This window comes from Pseudopodoces humilis, chromosome 27 (assembly GCF_049639895.1).
Source record: "Pseudopodoces humilis isolate 2021_Gansu_Grassland_sample_001 chromosome 27, ASM4963989v1, whole genome shotgun sequence".
Lineage (NCBI taxonomy): Eukaryota > Metazoa > Chordata > Aves > Passeriformes > Paridae > Pseudopodoces > Pseudopodoces humilis.
In genome coordinates this window covers 5527126-5550200 of record NC_142226.1, presented here as the reverse complement: position 1 = coordinate 5550200, position 23075 = coordinate 5527126, and the positions used below count along the sequence as shown (strand labels likewise).

At 55.9% G+C, this 23075-nt stretch overlaps 1 protein-coding gene across 2 annotated transcripts; it reads right to left on the bottom strand.

The window, feature by feature from the left end:
• Positions 1–495: 495 nt before the first annotated feature.
• Positions 496–14258, bottom strand: LDLRAP1 (low density lipoprotein receptor adaptor protein 1). 2 transcript variants are annotated; one of them, XM_014258453.2, is made up of 9 exons: positions 14116–14258; positions 12637–12779; positions 11007–11119; positions 10011–10125; positions 7645–7717; positions 7269–7352; positions 4827–4957; positions 3443–3477; positions 496–2094 (listed from the first exon to the last, which is right to left on the bottom strand). In XM_014258453.2, the coding sequence occupies exons 1-9, from the start codon at positions 14198–14200 to the stop codon at positions 1950–1952; spliced, it is 924 nt and encodes a 307-aa protein (XP_014113928.1). In that variant the 5' UTR covers positions 14201–14258; the 3' UTR covers positions 496–1949. The 2 variants fall into 2 exon arrangements, with proteins under 2 accessions (XP_014113928.1, XP_005529760.1); XM_005529703.3 differs by having other exon boundaries at positions 4827–4954.
• Positions 14259–23075: the final 8817 nt, after the last annotated feature.

Below are 23075 nucleotides of genomic sequence, written 5' to 3'. Positions count from 1 at the left end.
AAACTGCTTAAAACTGCTTAAAACTGCTTTAAAACTGCTTTAAAACTGCTTTAAAACTGCTTTAAAACTGCTTTAAACCTGCTTTAAACTGCTTAAAACTGCTTAAAACTGCTTTAAAACTGCTTAAAACTGCTTAAAACTGCTTTAAAACTGCTTAAAACTGCTTAAAACTGCTTAAAACTGCTTAAAACTGCTTAAAACTGCTTTAAAACTGCTTTAAAACTGCTTTAAACTGCTTTAAAACTGCTTTAAAACTGCTTAAAACTGCTTAAAACTGCTTTAAAACTGCTTTAAAACTGCTTTAAAACTGCTTTAAACCTGCTTTAAACCTGCTTTAAACTGCTTTAAACTGCTTTAAAACTGCTTAAAACTGCTTAAAACTGCTTAAAACTGCTTTAAAACTGCTTTAAAACTGCTTTAAAACTGCTTTAAAACTGCTTTAAAACTGCTTTAAAACTGCTTTAAAACTGCTTTAAAACTGCTTTAAACCTGCTTTAAACCTGCTTTAAACCTGCTTTAAAACTGCTTTAAAACTGCTTTAAAACTGCTTTAAAACTGCTTTAAAACTGCTTTAAAACTGCTTTAAAACTGCTTTAAAACTGCTTAAAACTGCTTTAAAACTGCTTTAAACACCACTTTGCAGGATCCACAGAGCACAGATGAGTCAGCTCCACGAGTCCTCCACACCTTCTCACACTCACGCTTGGGGGGGAAAAACAGATCTCAAATCTTGGTCAGAGTCACTCGGCTGCTTCCTAATGAATTCTCACAGCTGACAGAGAAGGCTTTTTTCCCTCCCTGCGAGCAGTTTTAAGGGAGTTCTAAAAGAGCTATCTGGGGAACGAATTAGTGCTTCAAACCCAAGTTACAAATCTATAAAACAGATTAGTACACTTCATGTAAGGCCACAAACACTGCGAGGTGTCAGTGCGACTCTTTAGGATCATTAAACTTAAGCTTTTAATTGGCATAAGCTTTACACCTCCACTGCTGATTTTCAGTTTCAGGGGTAGATGAAGCTTCCTGAGCCCCCTGGGAGCTGGCAGGGACGAGGGGTGGGCACAGCCAGGTATCGCTCCTGCCCTTTCCAATCCCATCCACTGAGCAACAACCCCGCAGCTCCAGGCAGGAGCAAGTCCTGGACGGCCAAACCCAGCAGCTCAGGCTGGGAACACGGATCTGTGGCCCTCCCAAGCTGCCCTTCCCAGCAGAATTCAGCAAAACAAATCCTTCCTCCCTGCTGGTTTTGCTTTTAAAGGTGAGAGGGAGCTTTAGGATCCGGAGTCGAGCCGGAGGTGAGGGCTCAGCTCGGAGCCAGAGCTGCAGCATGGCCAGGGTGGGCTCTTTTTGGGTAAAATTGCTTCTGAAGAGAAGCTCCAGGCACTGCTTACCTTGACAATTCGGACCATTGCTTTCAGTTCAAGTTTTTAAAGTGCAAAACTTTGTAGAGTCTTTGGGTTAAAAAAGCATCAATTCCCGCAGGGAGCCGCAGGGCGACTGGCAGCCGTGAGAGTGCCCCAGACACTCACACAAAAGCTCCAGCTCTGCTCCCTCTTTGATTTCACACTGGCAGCAGCTGCTGCAAATCCCCTCCCTGCCCAGGCAGGTGATGTGTTGTTCCAGAGCCCTGGATTATGTCCCAGCCCTTGGGTGGGGGATGCTGAGAGGGGCTGTGGTGGTGGCTGGGCTGTTTTTGCAGGAGGAGCAGGCGCTGCTGCAGCTCCCGCCGTGGTTCTCCCCACACCTCCCAGCAGCACTGTAAACTGTGAATAAATACCTCCAAGGGCATCTCGTGCTTTCCCTAAGAGCAAGGTACAAAAATCCGCGTTAGGTTTCTGAAGCTTTGGTCTAAGCTGGGCTGTGACATCCTCTGAGCTGCTCCAGAGCCCTTGGAAGGTTCCCTGCTTCCAGCAGGATCCAGGCCACGGCCTCGGGGGGCTTTTCCTCTCTCAGAACATGAACAGATCATCCTTCTCTGCCATGCCGGGGTCGATTTTGTTCCAGTCCACAGGGGACAGAGTCTCTGCACTCTGGATGTCCTGAGCAGTCAGCCCCGTGTCCAGGACCTGGGGGTTTGTCCTGGACTGGGCCAGCCTGGGGGGACACAACACGGAGTGAAACACGGTCCCTGCTGCGCCCCAGCGCCGCCCTCCCCACCCCAAACCCCCCCAGCAACGCTCAGGAAGGGCCAAAAGGCAACGGGGGGAGCTGGCACAGGACACCCACAGCACTCCCCAGCCTGCTGCAGCCTTGCTGCTGGCTTCTCCCAGCATTTCCCCTGCAGGCACGCCGGGAATGTGCCAGGCTGGCCAGCCCTCGGGAGAGCAGCGCTCTCCTCCCCGGAGCCAGCCCCAGGAACTGCCCCCAGCCCCAGAACAGGGACTGTCCCTGCCTCAGCACAGCCCCAGCTGATGTTCAGCAGCCCCAGCTGATGTTCAGCAGCCCCAGAATCAGCCTTTTCATCCCAAATGTCACACAAAGCCCGAGCAGCCCCGGGTTGTTGCTGTGTGAAAATACTGCGGCGTCACTCAGACATTTGGGGTTTCGTCCAGGGGGAGCCACAAGGTCAAAAAGAGCCTGAGAAAAGGCCCAGTTTTGGATAAAGAAGAGAAAGGTGCAGCTGTGATGATGTGGCAGGGATGGATCTGGGAGCAGCCCAAACTCTGAGTCAGCAGGGGCTGAGGGTGGTGGAGCAGAGCAGAACAAAGCCCCAAAGCAGCCCCAAAGCAGCCCCAGTGGGGCAGGGAGAACAGAGCAGGACATAAATCAGCCCCTGGCACGAGGCTGTGGGGAAGGGGAAGCTGTAAAGTCATCCCTGAGAGTCAAACAGGACCCCAAGAGCTGAGCAGGAACTGCTGCAAACCCTTCTCCTGCCTCACTCCCTCCTCCAGCACCTCCCAGCCCCAAGGGGAGGAAGAGGAGGAGGAAGAGGAGAAGGAAGAGGAGGATGGGACCCACGTAAACCACACCAACCCTGCCAGGAAAACCCACCCAAAAGGAAATGGGTTTGTTTGGCTTTGCTCAGCAGCGTGGGCAGGGAAGCCTTCAATTTGGAGTGGAAAAAGGAATAAACCCCAGGAATAAACCCCACACCCCCTGAATTTCTGGGCTGGGGAAGAGCAAAGCCCTCAGTGCCAGAAGCTGGGACCAGCAGCCTGAAAAAGCCTCGGTGAGTGGGAGCAGACAGAGCAACTGCTCGGGGAATTAAATTCCCTATCACACACAGCCTCTCTCCATCCTTAAAAGGTTGTCAAAATATTTGGCTTATCAGGCAGCCTTAAAGCCTATCTTTCAATTACCAGCCCAGGCACTGATGGGGCAGCTGCCTAGGTCAGATCACGGCCCTGATTAGATTAAGGAGCATTATTAAAAGCTCAGCCACCAGCCAAGTCTCTGGGGCTGCTCCCCGTGCTGAACTCGTGAAGGGAGTTATGAGAATTACCTTGAAAACGCCTCGTCGAGACCATCATCCATTTCCTTTGTTAAGAGATAAAAAGAGAGACAAGTAGTTGCTAAGAGAACTGCACAAAAGTGTGTTTAGAGATCTGGCTCTGCGCTCAGACAGAAAAATATCGGTGCCTGCTGGCTTCAGTGGGCTCCTCTGCAATCTGCCTCCTCTCCAGGGGAAAGGGTGAACTCCAGGCTTGGCCCCTTCCCTCCATCCCTGCTCCCAGGAGAGGGAGATCCAGCAGACCCTGGGGCTTTTCTGCACCAGGATCACGGAGGGCAGCCCTGCACTGGCACAGCAGGGACAGTAAAAGAAGCTCTGGGCCCCTTTAGCTCTGCTCTGCTCCCAGGAAAACCCTGGAGCTGCTTGGGAGAAAGGTTTTCCACGCTCTGTGCGAGGGCTGCTCCCAAAATCCTGTGATGCACTTACAGACTTAATGCAATTAATAAATAAAGTATGAAAACTCTGTAAGCAGGGAAGGATTGGAGATTGCTGATAAGCCCCCAGGATTTGATTTAGCCTTAGAGCTGATCTTCAGGTTTAACCCAAAAGCCTCAGGCTCAAGGAATGGGCTCCAGGCAAAGGCAATCCCTTCATTCCTGATCCTGCAATTCCCCAAAACCCAGCAGGCAGGGGGGCTCCAGAGAGGGGCTGTGGCCCCAGAGAAAAGTGGGGCTTCATGGGTTTGTGGTCAGAGAAACATGGAATGGTTTGGGTGGGAAACCTTAAATCCCACCTCCAGTGCTCCAGCCTGGCCTTGGGCACTGCCAGGGATCCAGGGGCAGCCAAATCCTCTCTGGGCACCCTGTGCCAGCGCCTGCCCACCCTCCCAGGGAGCAATCCCTTCCCAAAATCCCAGCTAACCCCACCCTCTTCCAGCCTGAAGAGCAGCAGGTCACAGAGAGGCTCCCTGGTGGATGCACACCCAGGGCTGCATCATCACTCTTCCATCAGACTCATGAAATAATTAAGCCACAGGACTGAGGACGTTTCCAAGAAGCCATCCAAGCTCCCACAGACACCAACAGGAGCAGGGAGAAATAAGACTTAAGAATGAACATAAATATAACTGGGTTTTAGCGAGCAGTAAACAAAAGCCATCAGCCTAATGATTTCTGCCCCTGAACAGAGCAGTTAGGTGCTCTCTCAATTAAGTGACAAACCACTGAGAATGCTGCTCCAGAAGAAGGAATTACCTGCCAGCAGCATTTTTCACATTTGTGAGTTTATCCCCCGAGCCCACAAAGGGCAGCAGGCCCTGAACACTCATGGATCACCTCTGGGAACACCCCTGAGCGGCTCAGGCACCCCCCAGCCCCCAGTTTGTCCCAGGAGAAGCCCTGGGAGGGGAGCAGGAGCGCTCCTGGCCGTGCCTTACCCACAGCACGTTGTTGTTGACCGAGGGGCCGGGCCCGAAGCTGCTGTTGTCCAGCTGTGGTGACTCCGTGCTGCTGCCCAGGGGGGACCTGGCAGGATCCTCCAAATCCAGCAAGTTCCCCGTGGCTGCTGCTGTGGGGAGAGCACAGAGGGGATCAGGGGAGAGCAGCACACACAGGCAAACCTTCCCTGCAGGAATCCCTTCCCTGCAGGAATCCCTTCCCTGCAGGAGTGGAATCCAAGGGCAGCAGCAAATTCCTTTTGGGGGCCCCAAATCTGAGCCCTGAGGGGCTGTGGCTTGTCCAGCACATCCAGGTCAGGCACCTGAGGACTCCCAAGGGGGATTCAGGCCAGGCTCATCCCTCCTTTGGGATCCATCCTCCCTTGGGAAGGCTGCTGCGTGCCCACTCGGGGTCAGGGTGAGCCCCAGGGCAGCATCAGCTGGGCCCACAAAGCTGAACCCGTGTTTTATAGGGCTGAGGGCAATAAAACAAATAAACTTCACCTCCTGGGTGAAGTTCAGCCCTTGGGGAGCCTCAAGCCCTCCCCAGCAGCCTGGCCTGGGGTGGGGGCTGGAGCGTCCCAGCTCTGGGAGGTGCTGGAACTCATTCCATCAGCCATGGCAGCCCCAGGCTGGACTCATCCCAACGTGCCACCCTTTGGGAGAGATTCCTCCAGGCCTGAGCCTTCAGGAAGAAGCAGGATGTGCCAGCCTGGAAGGAAGCCCAGTTTAATGCTATTTTTCTCCATGCCAAATCCTCTTATCTCCGTGGCCAGCGTGGAGGGGGGGGATGAGCCTTTTGTCCCACTTCTCCCTGTCCTGCACCTCAGAGGCAGCCAGGCCCTGAGCTGTGAGGGGATTTATGATTTAATTGCTCTATTTCACACACCTCCCCTTCCTTGGGGGCACCTGGATGCTCACCCCCCTCAGCCCAGGGCATGGTGAGCGTTTGGGGTGTGACACAGCCCCAAAAACCGAGCTTGGGACGTGCAGATCCAGGCTGAGCTTGTAAGGACATCACAGCCAATGGGGCAGGAGCAAACGGATTTGGGGTGGCAGCAGGGGATGTTTTAGGGTGAGAAGGAAGCGCTCAGCTGGCAGCCAAAACATTCTGAAATGTTCTCCTGGCCTTCAGAACCCTCCCAGAACCACCTTGTTTGGGGAAAATCCTTCAGGCTGTTCCCTGCCCTGTTCAGGGTAACCCCTCATCCCTCAGGGACACTCTCCTATCCCTCAGGGACACTCTCCCATCCCTCAGGGACACTCCTCCATCCCTCGGGGACACTCCTCCATCCCTCAGGGACACTCCTCCATCCCTCAGGGACACTCTCCCGTCCCTCAGGGACACTCTCCCATCCCTCAGGGACACTCTCCCATCCCTCAGGGACACTCTCCCATCCCTCAGGGACACTCTCCCATCCCTCAGGGACACTCTCCCATCCCTCAGGGACACTCTCCCATCCCTCAGGGACACTCTCCATCCCTCAGGGACACTCTCCATCCCTCAGGGTAACCCCTCATCCCCCAGGGACACTCCTCCATCCCTCAGGGACACTCTCCCGTCCCTCAGGGACACTCTCCCGTCCCTCAGGGACACTCTCCCGTCCCTCAGGGACACTCTCCCGTCCCTCAGGGACACTCCTCCATCCCTCAGGGACACTCTCCCGTCCCTCAGGGACACTCTCCCGTCCCTCAGGGACACTCTCCCGTCCCTCAGGGACACTCTCCCGTCCCTCAGGGACACTCTCCCGTCCCTCAGGGACACTCTCCCGTCCCTCAGGGACACTCTCCCGTCCCTCAGGGACACTCCTCCATCCCTCAGGGACACTCCCCATCCCTCAGGGACACTCCTCCATCCCTCAGGGACACTCCTCCATCCCTCAGGGACACTCCTCCATCCCTCAGGGACACTCCCCCATCCCTCAGGGACACTCCCCCATCCCTCAGGGACACTCCCCCATCCCTCAGGGACACTCTCCCATCCCTCAGGGACACTCTCCCATCCCTCAGGGACACTCTCCCATCCCTCAGGGACACTCCTCCATCCCTCAGGGACACTCCTCCATCCCTCAGGGACACTCCTCCATCCCTCAGGGACACTCCTCCATCCCTCAGGGACACTCCTCCATCCCTCAGGGACAATTCCCCATCCCTCAGGGACACTCCTCCATCCCTCAGGGACACTCTCCCATCCCTCAGGGACACTCTCCCATCCCTCAGGGACACTCTCCCATCCCTCAGGGACACTCTCCCATCCCTCAGGGACACTCCCCCATCCCTCAGGGACACTCCTCCATCCCTCAGGGACACTCTCCCGTCCCTCAGGGACACTCTCCCGTCCCTCAGGGACACTCTCCCGTCCCTCAGGCCGTTCCCTGCCCTGCCCAGGACAGTCCCCAGGCTGTCCCCAAGCCCAGAGCAGGCCCTGCTGTGCTGCCTCACGTGTGACAGGACGGGCAGGAGCTTCCGAGCCGGGGCTGCTCGTCCCTTCTGCGTCCAGGATGGCCCTTTCCCGCTTCTCCTTCTCTGCAGAAGAAGAAAATCCCATCACTGCCGGCCAGATTTTAGGGAGGAGGGATGGGGACAGCTCGGCCAGGCCACCTGTGGCTGCTTTTATCACCTCGTGGAAGGTGAAAGCAAAAATCCCAACAGGCGCCTCAGGGCCTCCTTTAAGTGCAGCCAAAATCCGGCTGGACTTCCAGGGCTGCCAAAAGAAACCTGGGAATTTGGGAGGCAGGGGGGAAATGCACTGAAAAAAGCTGGGAAAACACCAAAGCCACCCCCCGAGCTTCCACGTGAAGAGGGGAGCGAAACTCACCTTCCTTTGCGGCCTGCCAGAACTCGAAGGCGATTTTGAAGGCCTGGGCCACGGTGAGGGTGACAGCCTGAGCCTGCAGGGGAGCAGGGCAGGGGGGAAATCACTGAAATCTCTGCTTTACCCGGCTGTGAGCCTGCAGCTGAGCACCCGACACTGCTGGGGCTGGCAGAGCCACCCAACACTGCTGGGGCACTGCAGGCTGGGCCAGGGAGGGGACAGGGCTGGCCCTGGGCCGGCCCTGAGCTGTCCCAGCCTGTCCCGGGCTGTCCTGGGCTGTCCCAGCCTGTCCTGGGCTGTCCCAGGCTGTCCTGGGCCGGCCCTGAGCTGTCCCAGCCTGTCCCTGGGCTGTCCCTGGGCTGTCCCAGCCTGTCCTGGGCTGTCCCAGCTTCTCTCTGGGCTGTCCTGGGCTGTCCCAGCCTGTCCCTGGGCTGTCCCAGCACTGTCCCGGGCTGTCCCTGGGCTATCCCAGCCTGTCCCAGCTTGTCCCTGGGCTGTCCCAGCCTGTCCTGGGCTGTCCCCGCCTGTCCTGGGCTGTCCCTGGGTTGTCCCAGCCTGTCCTGGGCTGTCCCAGCCTGTCCCTGAGCTGTCCCAGCCTGTCCCTGAGCTGTCCTGGGCTGTCCCAGCCTGTCCCTGGGCTGTCCCCGCCTGTCCTGGGCTGTCCCCGCCTGTCCTGGGCTGTCCCTGGGTTGTCCCAGCCTGTCCTGGGCTGTCCCAGCCTGTCCCTACCCTGGAGATGATGGATGGGGAGAGAGCAGCCTCTCAGAGCTGTTCCCCACACCTCAGCACGACCCAACCACCCCAGGCCCTTCCCTGCAGGCCAGGAGAACAGGCAGGAGCACCAACAGCTCCCAGGGATCAGCCCCAGAGCCCGGAGAGCTCGGGAGGGACAGCCCGGCACGGGCAGCAGGGTTTGTCCTGTGCCACCAGCCCTGCCCCGGCTGCAGGGCCAGAAATGCCAATTCCAGAGGAGCAGGCAGAGCTCAGGAGCAGCCCCAGCACCAGCAGGGCACAGGGAACGCTCCCAACACCCAGAGCCTCCATCCTGAGCTTGGTTTCCCAAAGTGGGAACAGAACAAAGCCAGAGCCAGGACTGGAACCAGCTGCCAGGGGCAGGGGGGGCACAGCCAGGGCACAGCACCCCCCAAAAAGCCAGGCAGGGGGGCAAGGAGACCCCCAGAGCCATCAGTGCCAATTAAGGCTGGCAAGCAGGAGAGCTCATTTGAATGTTGGAGCTATTTACATCCTTGATGGAAGTGCAAATGCTTTATGGCAAAAAAAACTTAAATATGGTAATTAAGTATGAAACTCCTCACAGCTGTTTACAATTTAAGCTGTCACATCTGAATCAAGTTTAATAGACCCAGCTACTGCTGAGAATTACCCAGGAACTAAAATTATGGACTAATTATATGCCTGTGACTGGGAGCTGTGGTGCATCCAGGGACCCTGCCCTGGGGAGGGCTGGCTCCCAGCCTGGGAGCAGGGATCACCTCAGCAGCAGGACGCTCCTGCAAGTTACAGACCAGGAAAAAGGAAATTATTCCTAGGTTTTTTTGCCACAAAACGCTTTGGAGAACTTTATTTGGAGGGGGATGCACTGAGCTGATGTAGCACTGAGATAATTCTTTTAGCACCAGGAAGATTTAAATTTTAATTTGCAGAGAGAGGCTTATCTTGGCCGTGCAAGGATGGGAGCACACGCCGAGGACAGGAGAGACAACTTGTAGCTCCCATTATTCTCTCCAAGGGGAAAAAAATGAGCTGGGAGAGGCAGGGAATATTAACAGAGCCAAGCTCCAGACACAGGGGTGCTCCTGAGGACCATGCACAGGGTGGGAACGGCCCTCACAGGGGATTTGGGACACCCTACTCCCCATGCAGGGGGCACCAGGGAAGGATTTCTGGGGGCAGAGGGGTCTGAGCTGCCCTTGCTCTCCCCTGAAGCCCCTTCCTGGCACGGGGAGGGGGCTCAGTCCCAGCTCTGGCTCCACCAGGGCTCTCCTTGCCCCACCTCTCTCTCTCCTCACCAGGTCCCTTCCCATCCTGGAGCACTGACTCGGCAGCAGAAGATCCCAGGAGGGTTCACAGCGAGAGCCAGACTGTCCCACACACAAGTCCCCACTCTGAGCCCCATCCCCATCCCACAGCGGGGTCTCCTGAGGGGGGACACAACCCCAGCTGCAAGGATCCCACCAAACCAAATCCATGGAGCTGCCAGGGAGCCCCTGGGCACCTCCTGCCCAAGCCCCAGGGCTCAGGATGCTGCTCCCAGGGGAGTGGGGCAGGGAATGCAGCAGGGAAGGGCTCTGCAGGGGTTGGTGCAGCAGCCTGGGAGCTGTCCCTGTCCCCAGCCCCCCTGCACTGACCATTTTGCGCTTGGTGCACAGGAAGGCGTGGCACTCCAGGTTCTCATTCAGCTGGTTCTGGGCGATGTAGGCGAACACTTTGTCGTGGCTCTTGTCTGCCGTGCAGTAGGAAATCCTGAGAGGCACAAGGACACGGCCCTGAGCTCCGGGGAGAGGCTCCAAACCCTCCTGGGGCTGCCAGGGCCGAGCAGGGAGCACGGGGAGGGCACAGGGAGGGCACCAGGCTTGGCACAACTCCCTCCCAGAGAGGAGGAGCTGGGCACTGAGAGAAGCCAGAGTTCTTCAAAGAGAAGAAAGAATTTCTTTCACCTTGTGGGACGGGACAGGTTAGAGAAAGGGAAGATTCCAGCAGACCAGCACCTCACAAGTGCTCTGCCTTGCTCTGAAGGCTTTTCTTGGAGGATAAGGAAGGAGAAGGGAGCTGTTCTCAGCCTGGGATTTCATCTTCAGGCTCAAAGCAGGGGTGCCCAGGACAGGCTCTGGGATTTGCAGCAGCAGCTCCTGAGGTCAGGGGAGGTGGGAGGGAGGCTCAGCCTCCTCACTGGAGCATCCCCAGCATCCCTGGGGCTCTCCCAGCCCCTGGGCAGGGCAGGCCTGACCCTGGAATGCCCAACCAGGCTCTGGAAGAGCAGCAGGCTGAGAGGTTTGGGGAGCTCAGGCTGTGCCTGAGGGCTCAGCTCCCTTCTGTGACCCCTCAGCATCATCCCCCACCAGCACAGTGCAAGCTGGGAAGAGCTGGCAGCCAGCAAAGCCTCTCTCTCCTGACCAAACAGGTGCTAAAGCCAGAGAAAAGCCCAGGAAGAAGTGGGGTTTTCAGCAGAAGTTCCGTCAGGCCCAATTTTCCCCCTCCAGCTCCTGCTCTCGCTGCCCCTGAGAGTTTGCAGAGAGGGGATTTCAAAAAGCCACATTCAAAGTTTATTTACACATGATTTCACCCACCTCCCTTCCCACACCTCTGCACCAGCCAGGGCTGATGGAGAGCAGCCCAAAACACACCTGTAAATGGAGATGTTCTCGATGAGCTCGTTGGTCCTGCTGTCGTTCAGCACGATCCCGCGGGGTGACACTTTCAGGGTCACTTTCTGCAGCTTCTTCCCACTTGCTTTTGCCTTTGGGAGGGAAAGAGGGAGGGGAAATCCCGGGATTTTAACGCTGGCACCTCCAAAGATGCACCCCGGTATCATCAAGGGCTGATTCTGCTGCCAAACAAAGCGTGGTTAACCCTTCCCTTCCCTGCAGCAGGGATTTGTGCTGGCAGGGACACATCCCACCCAGCACCTCCCCAAGGATGTCCCCAGAGATGTCCCCAGGGCCACAGGAGTTGTGCTGGGAGCAGGATGGGCCTGACCAACCCCAGTCCAGTGGTAAAGCACACCCTGGACAGGACATCAGCTTAAAACCAGACTTTCACAAGCTGCTTTCTCTTACTGATCAGCCTGGTGCAGCTTGCTGCCCCAAATCATCCACATCCAGCACATCCAGCTAGCTCCAGGCTGGAATCCTCAGCCCCACCCCCGGGGCACCTCAAAGCCGTGCCCAGAGAGTCCTGCCCAGCCCCGGGGCTTTACTGAAGAGCTCCATTCCCAGTGGATCAGAGATGTGAAGGGCTCTGCCAGCAGCTCCTGTTCCACGGAGCAATTCCCTCCTTTCCCTGCTGGCCAGGAGAGGATCCAGCACTCCCCACCCCATTGAGCTTTATGGCACAGCTGGGGCTCTGCCTCATTCACTTTTACAAGGGCTTAAAGAAGCGTTAATTTTACCCAGAGCCTGGTGAGGCTCTGAGCTGGAAATGGGCTGGGAATCAGGGGGATGGCTGGGAATGGGCTGGGAATCAGGGGGATGGCTGGGAATGGGCTGGGAATCAGGGGGATGGCTGGGAATCAGGGGGATGGCTGGGAATCCATCCCTCTGAGGTGACACTGGGACAGTGGCTGGGACCTGGAGCAAGCTGTCCCGCTCCCTTCCCCTCTAACCCTCCCAAATCCTGGGAAGGAGAGCTCAGGACGGTGCTGGCCAGGCTCCAAGTGTTGTCCCTGCCCTGCTGAGGGGACCCAGCCCCGGGGCAGGCTGATTCCAGCAGGTCAGAGCCTCCTCACACACCCTGGCTTATCACAGGGAGCCAGAGCCCAGCACACGCCAGCCTTCCCCATCCCACGGCCTGGGCTGATCCCAGGGGCTCCCCAGGAGCTGTCTGCACTTCCACCCACACCCCTGGAGGGGCTGGAGCTCCAAAATCCTGAGCCCCTGGAGCTGCAATCCTCACATCCCTGGAGAATCCTGAATTCCTGGAGCTCCAAGATCCTGAATTCCTGGAGCTCCAAAATCCTGAGGCCCAGGAGCTGCAAAGTCCTGAATTCCTGGAGCTGCAATCCTGACACCCCTGGAGCTCCAAAATCCTGAATTCCTGGCGCTCCAAAATCCTGAGGCCCAGGAGCTGCAAAGTTCTGAATTCCTGGAGCTGCAAAGTCCTGAAGTCCTGGAGCTGCAATCCTCACATCCCTGGAGCTGCAAAATCCTGAATTCCTGCAGCTGCAATCCCAAACCCCTGGAATCCCAGCTCCCCCCAGCTCTGAAACTCCTCCCCGTGGGATCCCCCCTCAGAGCAGGGCCAGCAGGGGACACTCACGGTGGCCACGATCCTTTTGACAGCGGCTGCAGAGAGCTCCTCTCCCTTGGGCTGCTCCACCAGGGTCATGCCCAGGTACTTGAGGCTGAAGAGCATTCCCTCCAGCAGCGTCTCCCGCGTGTCCGTCCAGTTCTCGGGCAGCTCTGGGGACACAAGGAAAGGCTGGATTCACTCCGAGCTCGGAGCAGGGGAGGCAGCAGCGCTTCAGCCACGAGCCGTTCACACGGGAGCCTCTCCCCAAATCCCAAAGCATTTCCCAGCAGCCACATCCCTTCAGGAGCCCCCAGGGAGAAGCGAGGGGAGCGCAGGGCTCGGTGCCACCCTGTGACCTGACCCTGCAAAGCATCGCCAGGAGGATAAACCGGGATTTGCTGCTAAACCCGGGCGGGATCCAGGTGAGGTGAATCAGGCACCTGCAGCCCCTGAAACCACCGGGGGACTCTTCCCTGTAGGGCTGGGGGCCGGGAGGAGGGCTCTAAACACGGGATAAGGGCGGCTGGAAAGGGGCAGGGGGGTCCCCAGGGTGTGCAGGAGGGCGGGGGTCTCACCCCACACACCTGGAGAGGGGCAGGGGGTCCCCAGGGTGTGCAGGAGGGCGGGGGTCTCACCCCACACACCTGGAGAGGGGCAGGAAACAGCTCAGGACAGGTGGGATGCTGTGCTGGCCTGGCTGAAAACTGGGGGTGACAGGGTTTCTAAAAGCCAGGTGTCACACACCCCCAGGTGTCACACACCCACAGGTGTCACACACCCCTCCAGGTGTCACACACCCCTCCAGGTGTCACACACAGGTGTGACACAGCCCCCAGGTGTGACACAGCTCCCCACAGGTGTGACACAGCCCCTCACAGGTGTCACACCACCCCCCCCCACGCTGTCCCCACGCCAGCCCCGCCCGTGTCCCGCTGCTGCCTGTCCCTAATCCCAGCTCTAACACGACGGGCCAGCCTCATCGGCTCAGCGACAGCCACAAGTTGTCGCCTCGGGGGGTGCGGGGTGGCCCCCCCGGCCCCGGGTGGCCGCTCGCCACGGGGACATCGATCGAAGCCAGCAGCGGGACGAGGTCACCCAGTGCCCGCCGGGCTCCAGGGCTGGACAGAGGGACACGGGGACAGAGGGACACGGGGACAGTGGGACAGAGGGACACGGGGACGGAGGGACACGGGGACAGTGGGACAGAGGGACACGGGGGGACACGGGGACACAGGGACAGGGGGACACGGGGACAGCCCCCACCCAGCCCCGGCCAAGGGGCGCGCACCGGGCTGGATGCGGCCAAAAGCGGGGCTAAAAGTGCCAAGAACCGCCAGGAGCGAGCCCTGAGGCAGCGAGGGGGGAGCGCAGGCGGCCGCAGGAAGGGGAGAGAGCGGACGGGGCAGAGCCGAGGGAAAAGAAGGCGCAAAGCGGGGAAAAGTGAGCGCGGGGGCCGGGAGCGGGCAGAGGCGGGCGGGATGAGGGGAAGAAGGGGCTGGGTCTCACTCTTGTGCCGCCCGCCGGCCCAGGACGGTTTGTGGACGCTGGGGCTCCTCAGCAGGGCCCGACCCGCGGATTTGAGCGCGTCCATCCCGGCCCGGCCCGGCCCGGCCCCGCCGCAAACTTTCCTGAGGCGCCAGCGCTGACCGCGTCCGGGGGCGGGGCCATGCAAATGAGCCGTGACGTCATCGCGTCACGCCCTGCGCCACGCCCACCACGAAGTTGTGAGGGGCGCACGAAACTCCGGCGGGATCAAAAACAGCCCCGAGGGGTCCCCAAAAAACCTCGGAGTTGTGAGGGGTCCCTGAAACTCCGGCGGGATCAAAAACAGCCCCGAGGGGTCCCCAAAAAACCTCCGAGTTGTGAGGGGTCCCTGAAACTCCGGCGGGATCAAAAACAGCCCCGAGGGGTCCCCAAAAAACCTCGGAGTTGTGAGGGGTCCCCAAAAAACCCTGGAGTTGTGAGGGGTCCCCGAAACTCTGGAGGGATCAAAAACAGCCCCGAGGGGTCCCCAAAAACCTCCGAGTTGTGAGGGGTCCCCAAAAAACCCTGGAGTTGTGAGGGGTCCCCAAAAAACCCTGGAGTTGTGAGGGGTCCCTGAAACTCCGGCGGGATCAAAAACAGCCCCGAGGGGTCCCCAAAACTCTGCGGGGACTCCGGGAGTTTGTGTGGGGTCCTTAAAGCTCCGCGGGGTCCCCAAAAGCTCCTTGGGATCATAAACTTCTGCAGGGTACTGAAAACTCTGCGGGGTTTCCAAAAATTTGCGGGGTCCCCAAAACTGTGCAGGGTCCTGAGAGCTCCAGGAGATCCTAAAGTTGTGCAGGATCCCAAAAACTCTATGGCGACCCAAAAAACTCCACGGGGACCCCAAAACTGTGATGGAACCTCAAAGCTCTGCGGGGTCCCAAAAACTCTGTGGGGTCCCCAAAGCTCCTCAGGGACCCCAAAACTGTGCAGGGTCCCAAAAGCTCCACGAGATCCTAAAGTTGTGCAGGGCCCCAAAAACTCAATGGTGACCCAAAAAACTCCACCCCAAAACTGTGATGGGACCCCAAAGCAAAAAAATCCCAAAAAATCGCTGTGTAAGGAACAAATTTGAGCACTCCCACAGATCCTGCTCTGTGCAAAAAACCATCTCTGCTCAGGGGAAGATGCTCAGTGTTCCTGCTGCCACTGCAGCTCTTTTTGGGGTGTCCCCCTGTCCCTTGGGGGAGAGGAGAGGAGTTTTCCCACTCAATCCACCCCAATCAGACTCCTTGGAAGTCTGGAATTTAAAATGGCCTTGTTTTAGGGAAAAATAAAAAATGGGAAGGCAGCTCCAACCTGCTGCTCCACACCCATTTCCCTGGGTGGGATTCCAGGCTTTCCTCCAGAGGGAAAACCCCAGGACAGGCAGGCCCTGGGAAAAAGAATCAAATTTATTTATTTACTTTTAATTCATGGAGTCCTGAGCCTGCAGAGCAGAGATTTTTTTGGGGGGAAACCTCCTGGTTCTCCTTCCTTGGCTGCTCCTGCTGTCCATGTCCCATTTATTGTCCCCATTTATTGTCCCCATTTATTGTCCCCACTTCCCTCCTCCCCAGGTTATTTCCAGCTCTGCAAACGCAGGAATTGTGCAGCAGCTCCTCTCCCCTCCTGGAAACACCAGAGAAATCCACGGTTTTTGCATCCTCGAGGAAATAAACTCAGCTTTCCAGGGAACCTTCTGCATTTTGGGGAAACTCCTGCAGGTTTTTGTGCTGCTGATGTGTTTTCCCAGCCGATGGGGGCTGGTCCTGAATTTCTTTTGAAATTCTTTTGATTTTTCCCAAGGAATTTGCAGCCCTGGCTCCAAGGCCGGTGGCAGGAGGGTGGCTGCTCGTTTGCTGCCGGCTTTAATTAATGAGGGCAGCAAAGCCAGGCTTTGCTCTCTCCTCATGCTCACATTTATGGCAAATCAGGACATGGCTCCCTCCTGACAAATGGGCTGAGAGGGCTCTGTCTAATTCCTGGGTGATAAAAACACCAATTGCTGACATTTCCCTCTGTTTTCCCTTCCTCTGACATTTCATTAAGGAGAAAACAACACCAGCCACTCCAAACGTGCTCTCATTGACATTTGCTGGCCCTGATTAAGCCCGAGTTTGACAGGGGGGGATGTCCCTGTCCCCAGGATCCCAAAATTCCCCCAGGGAATTCCTCCCAGGACAGGCTGAGCTGCTCCCAGCTCAGGAATCACCTCAGCTCACCCCACCCAGCCCAAATTAAACCAACCCCTCACTGCAGCCCGGCAGGAAATCCAATTTATAGTCATGCTAGGGACTCCAATTACCACAGCCATTAACAATTTGTTAATGAGTCAATTAACATGCTTTGGGATCTATGGAGAAAGGCCATTATAAATATGATGGCATCAAATACTGCACAAATAAAGATTTGAGTGTGCCAGGGGCTGCTGCTGGGTGCAGGTGGGACCAGCTCCACTGAGATCCTTCCCTGCCAGGATGGCCTGGAAGCTGCTGGGATGGGTTGGAAGCTGCTGGGATGGCCAGAATTGCTGCTGGGATGGCCAAAACCCTCCCAGGATGGGACACAAACCCCTCAAGGATGGACACAAACCCTCCAGGGATGGACACAAACCCTCCAGGGATGGACACAAACCCCCAGGGATGGACACAAACCCCCCAAGGATGGACACAAACCCCTCAAGGATGGACACAAACCCCTCAAGGATGGACACAAACCCCTCAAGGATGGACACAAACCCCCCAAGGATGGACACAAACCCTCCAGGGATGGACACAAACCCCTCAAGGATGGACACAAACCCCTCAAGGATGGACACAAACCCCTCAAGGATGGACACAAACCCTCCAGGGATGGACACAAACCCTCCAGGGATGGACACAAACCCCCCAAGGATGGACACAAACCCTCAGGGATGGACACAAACCCTCAGGGATGGACACAAACCCCCCAGGGATGGACACAAACCCCTCCAAGGATGGACACAAACCCCCCAAGGATGGACACAAACCCCTCCAGGGATGGACACAAACCCCTCCAGGGATGGACACAAACCCTCCAGGGATGGACACAAACCCTCCAGGGATGGACACAAACCCTCCAGGGATGGACACAAACCCCCCAAGGATGGACACAAACCCTCCAGGGATGGACACAAACCCTCAGGGATGGACACAAACCCCCCAGGGATGGACACAAACCCCTCAAGGATGGACACAAACCCCTCAAGGATGGACACAAACCCCTCAAGGATGGACACAAACCCTCAGGGATGGACACAAACCCTCCAGGGATGGACACAAACCCTCCAGGGATGGACACAAACCCCCCAAGGATGGACACAAACCCCCCAAGGATGGACACAAACCCTCAGGGATGGACACAAACCCTCCAGGGATGGACACAAACCCCCCAAGGATGGACACAAACCCTCCAGGGATGGACACAAACCCCCCAAGGATGGACACAAACCCTCAGGGATGGACACAAACCCCCCAAGGATGGACACAAACCCCTCAGGGATGGACACAAACCCCCCAAGGATGGACACAAACCCTCCAGGGATGGACACAAACCCCTCAGGGATGGACACAAACCCCCCAAGGATGGACACAAACCCCTCAAGGATGGACACAAACCCCTCAAGGATGGACACAAACCCCCCAAGGATGGACACAAACCCTCCAGGGATGGACACAAACCCTCCAGGGATGGACACAAACCCCTCCAGGGATGGACACAAACCCTCCAGGGATGGACACAAACCCTCCAGGGATGGACACAAACCCCTCCAGGGATGGACACAAACCCCTCAAGGATGGACACAAACCCCTCAGGGATGGACACAAACCCCCCAGGGATGGACACAAACCCTCCAGGGATGGACACAAACCCCCAGGGATGGACACAAACCCCCCAAGGATGGACACAAACCCCTCAAGGATGGACACAAACCCCCCAAGGATGGACACAAACCCCCCAAGGATGGACACAAACCCCCCAAGGATGGACACAAACCCCTCAAGGATGGACACAAACCCTCCAGGGATGGACACAAACCCCTCAAGGATGGACACAAACCCCCCAAGGATGGACACAAACCCCTCAAGGATGGACACAAACCCCCCAAGGATGGACACAAACCCCCCAAGGATGGACACAAACCCCTCAAGGATGGACACAAACCCTCAGGGATGGACACAAACCCTCAGGGATGGACACAAACCCTCCAGGGATGGACACAAACCCCTCAAGGATGGACACAAACCCCTCAAGGATGGACACAAACCCTCAGGGATGGACACAAACCCTCCAGGGATGGACACAAACCCTCAGGGATGGACACAAACCCCCCAAGGATGGACACAAACCCTCAGGGATGGACACAAACCCCCCAGGGATGGACACAAACCCCCCAGGGATGGACACAAACCCTCAGGGATGGACACAAACCCTCCAGGGATGGACACAAACCCCTCAAGGATGGACACAAACCCCTCAAGGATGGACACAAACCCCCCAGGGATGGACACAAACCCCTCAAGGATGGACACAAACCCCCCAAGGATGGACACAAACCCTCCAGGGATGGACACAAACCCCTCAAGGATGGACACAAACCCCTCAAGGATGGACACAAACCCTCCAAGGATGGACACAAACCCTCCAAGGATGGACACAAACCCCTCAAGGATGGACACAAACCCTCCAGGGATGGACACAAACCCTCCAGGGATGGACACAAACCCTCCAGGGATGGACACAAACCCTCCTGGCACTCTCCAGGTGAGGGAGATGCTGGCTGGGGTTAATCCTGAGCAGAGGGAACAGGAGTTCAGTCATTTATTTGGGTTAATTCTGCTTTTTCTCACGTGGAATTCAGGCCTCAGCCCAGTGTTAAACTGGATTTGTTTTATTGATGTCTCGTTATGTAATGCAGCAAAGATGAAAATGCAGCGGGGTGAAATTGCAGCTGCTGGAGGAAATAACTGGAGTTTTTTCTGAACTATTATACTGAATTATTTCTGAATTATTTCACTGAATAACTAATAATATACTGAATTATTGCACTGAAATAACACATTTAAGTCTTGAAAAAAGGGGAGAAATCTCAGTGCTGGAATGCTCAGGGCATCCTCTATCACAGGGTATCAAAGCATAAATCAGGATTTATTTAAACCTTGTCACATGCTGCTCACAGCCAGAGCAATCCTGGGGCAGGCCGTGAACCTGGGGAGCAGCAGCAGCAGACAGGGAAATATTTCAACTGAATTTAAAAATATTTCAATAGTTTAAAAGATTAAATCTTTAATAAAATATTTCTTATTTAATTTTTCTTAAAAAAAATTTAAGATTTAAAATAAAAAAATTAGTATTTTTTAAATTTAATATTTTAAATTTTAAAATTAATATATAATAAGAGTAATAATGACAATGATTATGATAAAAATTATTATTATTATTATTATTAATAATAATAATAATGTTGTTAAAAGGTCACCTTTGCCTGGCACAGAGGGCTGGAAGGAGCAGGGAGAACTCAGCTCCCAGACTTTTATTATCTTTTGCTGCTCTCCAATAATTTTAATAATAATTTAATTATTATTATTAATAATAATGATTTGATTTTTAAATAATTTAAATTTTTTCATTTCAATTTTTGCATTCATTAAAGCAGCATTAGTGATTCTCCTGCTCTCCCATTCCCTCTCCCGGACAGGATCCCAATTTATTCCAGGGCAGCTTCCTGAGCTTTATCCCTCCTCCAGCACCTCCAGGATCACCAGAATTCCCAAAATTCCACATTCCCAAATCCCATCCTGGATCAGCTTCACCCACAGCCCCCTCTGGGCACAAAATTGGGATGAGAGGACACCGAGTTTATCCCCTGGGAATGTTTTCCCATCATCTGCCTCAAAAAAGGAAGGGAATTGTTGGGAGCACCAAGAGCATCTCGAGAGCGGGGTGACATTGTCACCGCTGCTTCCATGGAAACCGCGTTTGTTTCTCGGAGCTGTTCCACCATAATTAATAAAAACCTCCCCTGCACGTGGGCTCTGCTCTGAGCTTCCCCAGGACACGTGGAAAAACCAAAAAAAACAGGAAAAAAAAGAATTTTCCTGGCCTGTTCTGGTCCCTGGGAGCACCTGATGATGCTCCAGGAAAATCCTGAGGTGGGGAATAATTTAATAAAGGGATCAGGAATGGGCTCACCCTGCAGATTTGGGGGCTCCCAGATTATCCCACGTGGGAAGAAGAGCAGCTCTCAGCACCTGGATGGGGTGAGAAAGGAAAATTCAGGTGTTGCAAGCCATGGTTTGGGAATTTCCAGGTGTTGCTCCACAGTTTTAGCTCCAGGCAGAAACCAGGGGGGTTTTGCTGCTCCAGCTTTTCAGGGAATCCATAAAAGCGAGTGGCTGAATCCATGAGAGCCAGAGAACATCCCGTGCCACTTCCAGAGGAGGAGGCTCTGGAATTCCAGAGAATTCTGTCCTGCCAAGCTCTGTTCTCCCTCCAGCTCCAGCTGGACACGAAGTTTGGGGTTTTTTTATCTCTGAGATGCATTTCTGGCCCTTTTTCCTGCCGAGTGGACTTTTCAAATTAAAATGAAAACCCAAACAACAAGAAAACCAAACAAAAAAAAATAATAACAAAATAACAAAAACCCCAGATAAAACAAAAACCCACAATCTAAAAAAAAAAAAAAACAACAAAAAACAAACACCAACCTCTTCCCCCCCAAAAAACCCTGAAATAAACGAAATTCCCAGTTTCTTCCAGAGTTCCTCTCCCTGCTGCCAGAGTGGGAATAACGAGGTGCAGGAGGATGAGGATGGAGCTGGAGCTGAGCCCTGCTGGCACCCAGGGGGGTTCGGGCTGAGCAGAGCCGGAGCCACCAGCAGGAACAATCCCGGGAATATCCCTGGGAATTCCCTGGAAAGGAGCTGGAGAGGGCCGGGCACAGCGGGCAGGGAGGTTTGTGGGGTCAGGAGCGCTCAATCCTCAAAATCCCGGGGGCCAAAATCCCCGGGAATCAAAATCCCCGGGAGTCAAAACCTCGGGAGCCAAAATCCCTGGAGTCAAAATCCCCGGGAATCAAAATCCCTGGAGCCAAAACTTCGGGAATCAAAATCCCTGGAGCCAAAATCCCTGGAGCCAAAACTTCGGGAATCAAAATCCTGGGGGCCAAAATCCCCGGGAATCAAAATCCCTGGAGCCAAAACTTCGGGAATCAAAATCCCGGGAGCCAAAATCCCCGGGAATCAAAATCCCTGGAGCCAAAATCCCTGAAGCCAAAACTTCGGGAATCAAAATCCTGGGGGCCAAAATCCCCGGGAATCAAAATCCCTGGAGCCAAAACTTCGGGAATCAAAATCCTGGGGGCCAAAATCCCGGGAATCAAAATCCCTGGAGCCAAAACTTCGGGAATCAAAACCTCGGGAGCCAAAATCCCTGGAGCCAAAATCCCGGGAATCAAAATCCCGGGGGCCAAAACTTCGGGAATCAAAATCCCGGGGGCCAAAACCTCCGGAGTCAAAACCTCGGGGGCCAAAATTCCTGGAGCCAAAATCTCAGGGAGCCAAAATCCCTGGAGTCAAAACCTCCGGAGCCAAAATCCCAGGAGCCGGAGCTGCTGCCCGGGCCCGGCCTGGGAGCATCAGCGGGAGATGAGAGGATCTGCAGCGGTTGCCCTGTGCCAAAGGCTCGGGATTGTCCCGTTCCTCCGATCCCTCCCGATCCCCCGGCCGGGCTCTGCTGTCTCCCACCCTGCTCCTTTCCCAGCCGGCGCTTCCCAAGCCTCTGGCAGCTCGGAGGGATAAAGCTGCGCCTTTTATTTCCCTGCCAGGACCCTTCCACCCTTCCTGAGCTCTGCTTTTGGCTCCTTCTCCCTCCTGGCGTTCTCCTTCTTGCCATTCCCGTATTCCCAGCCTCAATTCCTGATGATTCCGGACCCTCAAGGCCCCGGGATCGCCTCCAAGGGGTTTTGTTTTCTTTCCTGGAGTTAAACATCCGCTCCTCCAACAACGCCTGCGACAACGCCCTTCCTTCCCGAGCTTTTCCCGAGCCTTTTCCTCAAGGTTGTGCCTCCTTTTGGAGGAAAAAAAAACAGAAAACTTCCAAGCGCAGAGAGGGCAAAGCTGGGAAAGGGCAGGGAGAGGGAGCCCGAGGTTTGTTCCCACCCTGATCCCCAGCAATCATCGCTCCAGGAGGATCCCAAGCTGGATCCCGGCTCCTGCTGCCGTTCCCGGGTTCCTCGCAGCACAGGGGATGAGGAAATGCGGGATTGGGAAGGGAAAAACGCCCTCCCAGAGCTGCTCCCTGCCCGGCTGGAGCAGGAAGGCTCAGCAGCATCGCTTGGAGCCGGGATGGGGAGGGAAAATCCCGCTGGGATGGCCGGGGAAGATCCCAGTCCCTGCCGGGGCCACTCACCCGAGCACTGGGCAGGCACAGGCAGAGATTTGGGGTGGCACCCCCAGCTCAGACAGAGATTTGGGGTGGCACCCCCAGCTCAGACAGAGATTTGGGGTGGCACCCCCAGCTCAGAGATTTGGGGTGGCACCCCCAGCTCAGGCAGAGATTTGGGGTGGCACCCCCAGCTCAGACAGAGATTTGGGGTGGCACCCCCAGCTCAGACAGAGATTTGGGGTGGCACCCCCAGCTCAGACAGAGATTTGGAGTGGCACCCCCAGCTCAGACAGAGATTTGGGGTGGCACCCCCAGCTCAGAGATTTGGGGTGGCATCCCCAGCTCAGGGAGAGATTTGGGGTGGCACCCCCAGCTCAGAGATTTGGGGTGGCACCCCCAGCTCAGACAGAGATTTGGGGTGGCACCCCCAGCTCAGACAGCCCAGAAATCGTGAGGATTCCTCCCACCATTTCAGCACAGACTGTGGGCAGAGAGCAGCAGCAGCCCCTGTTCCCATTGCCCTTCTGGAACGTTCTCTCTCCTGAGCCCTCCCA

Bases quoted from the DNA above. Each gene is read 5' to 3' on its own strand.
- LDLRAP1 (XM_014258453.2), bottom strand. From the start codon at position 14,200: ATGGACGCGCTCAAATCCGCGGGTCGGGCCCTGCTGAGGAGCCCCAGC. The intron at 10,126-11,006 runs GTGTGTTTTGGG...TGTGCCTCTCAG, and splicing joins GAGAACATCTCCATTTACAG to GATTTCCTACTGCACGGCAG. The intron at 7,353-7,644 runs GTGAGTTTCGCT...CTTCTTCTGCAG, and splicing joins CTGGCAGGCCGCAAAGGAAG to AGAAGGAGAAGCGGGAAAGG.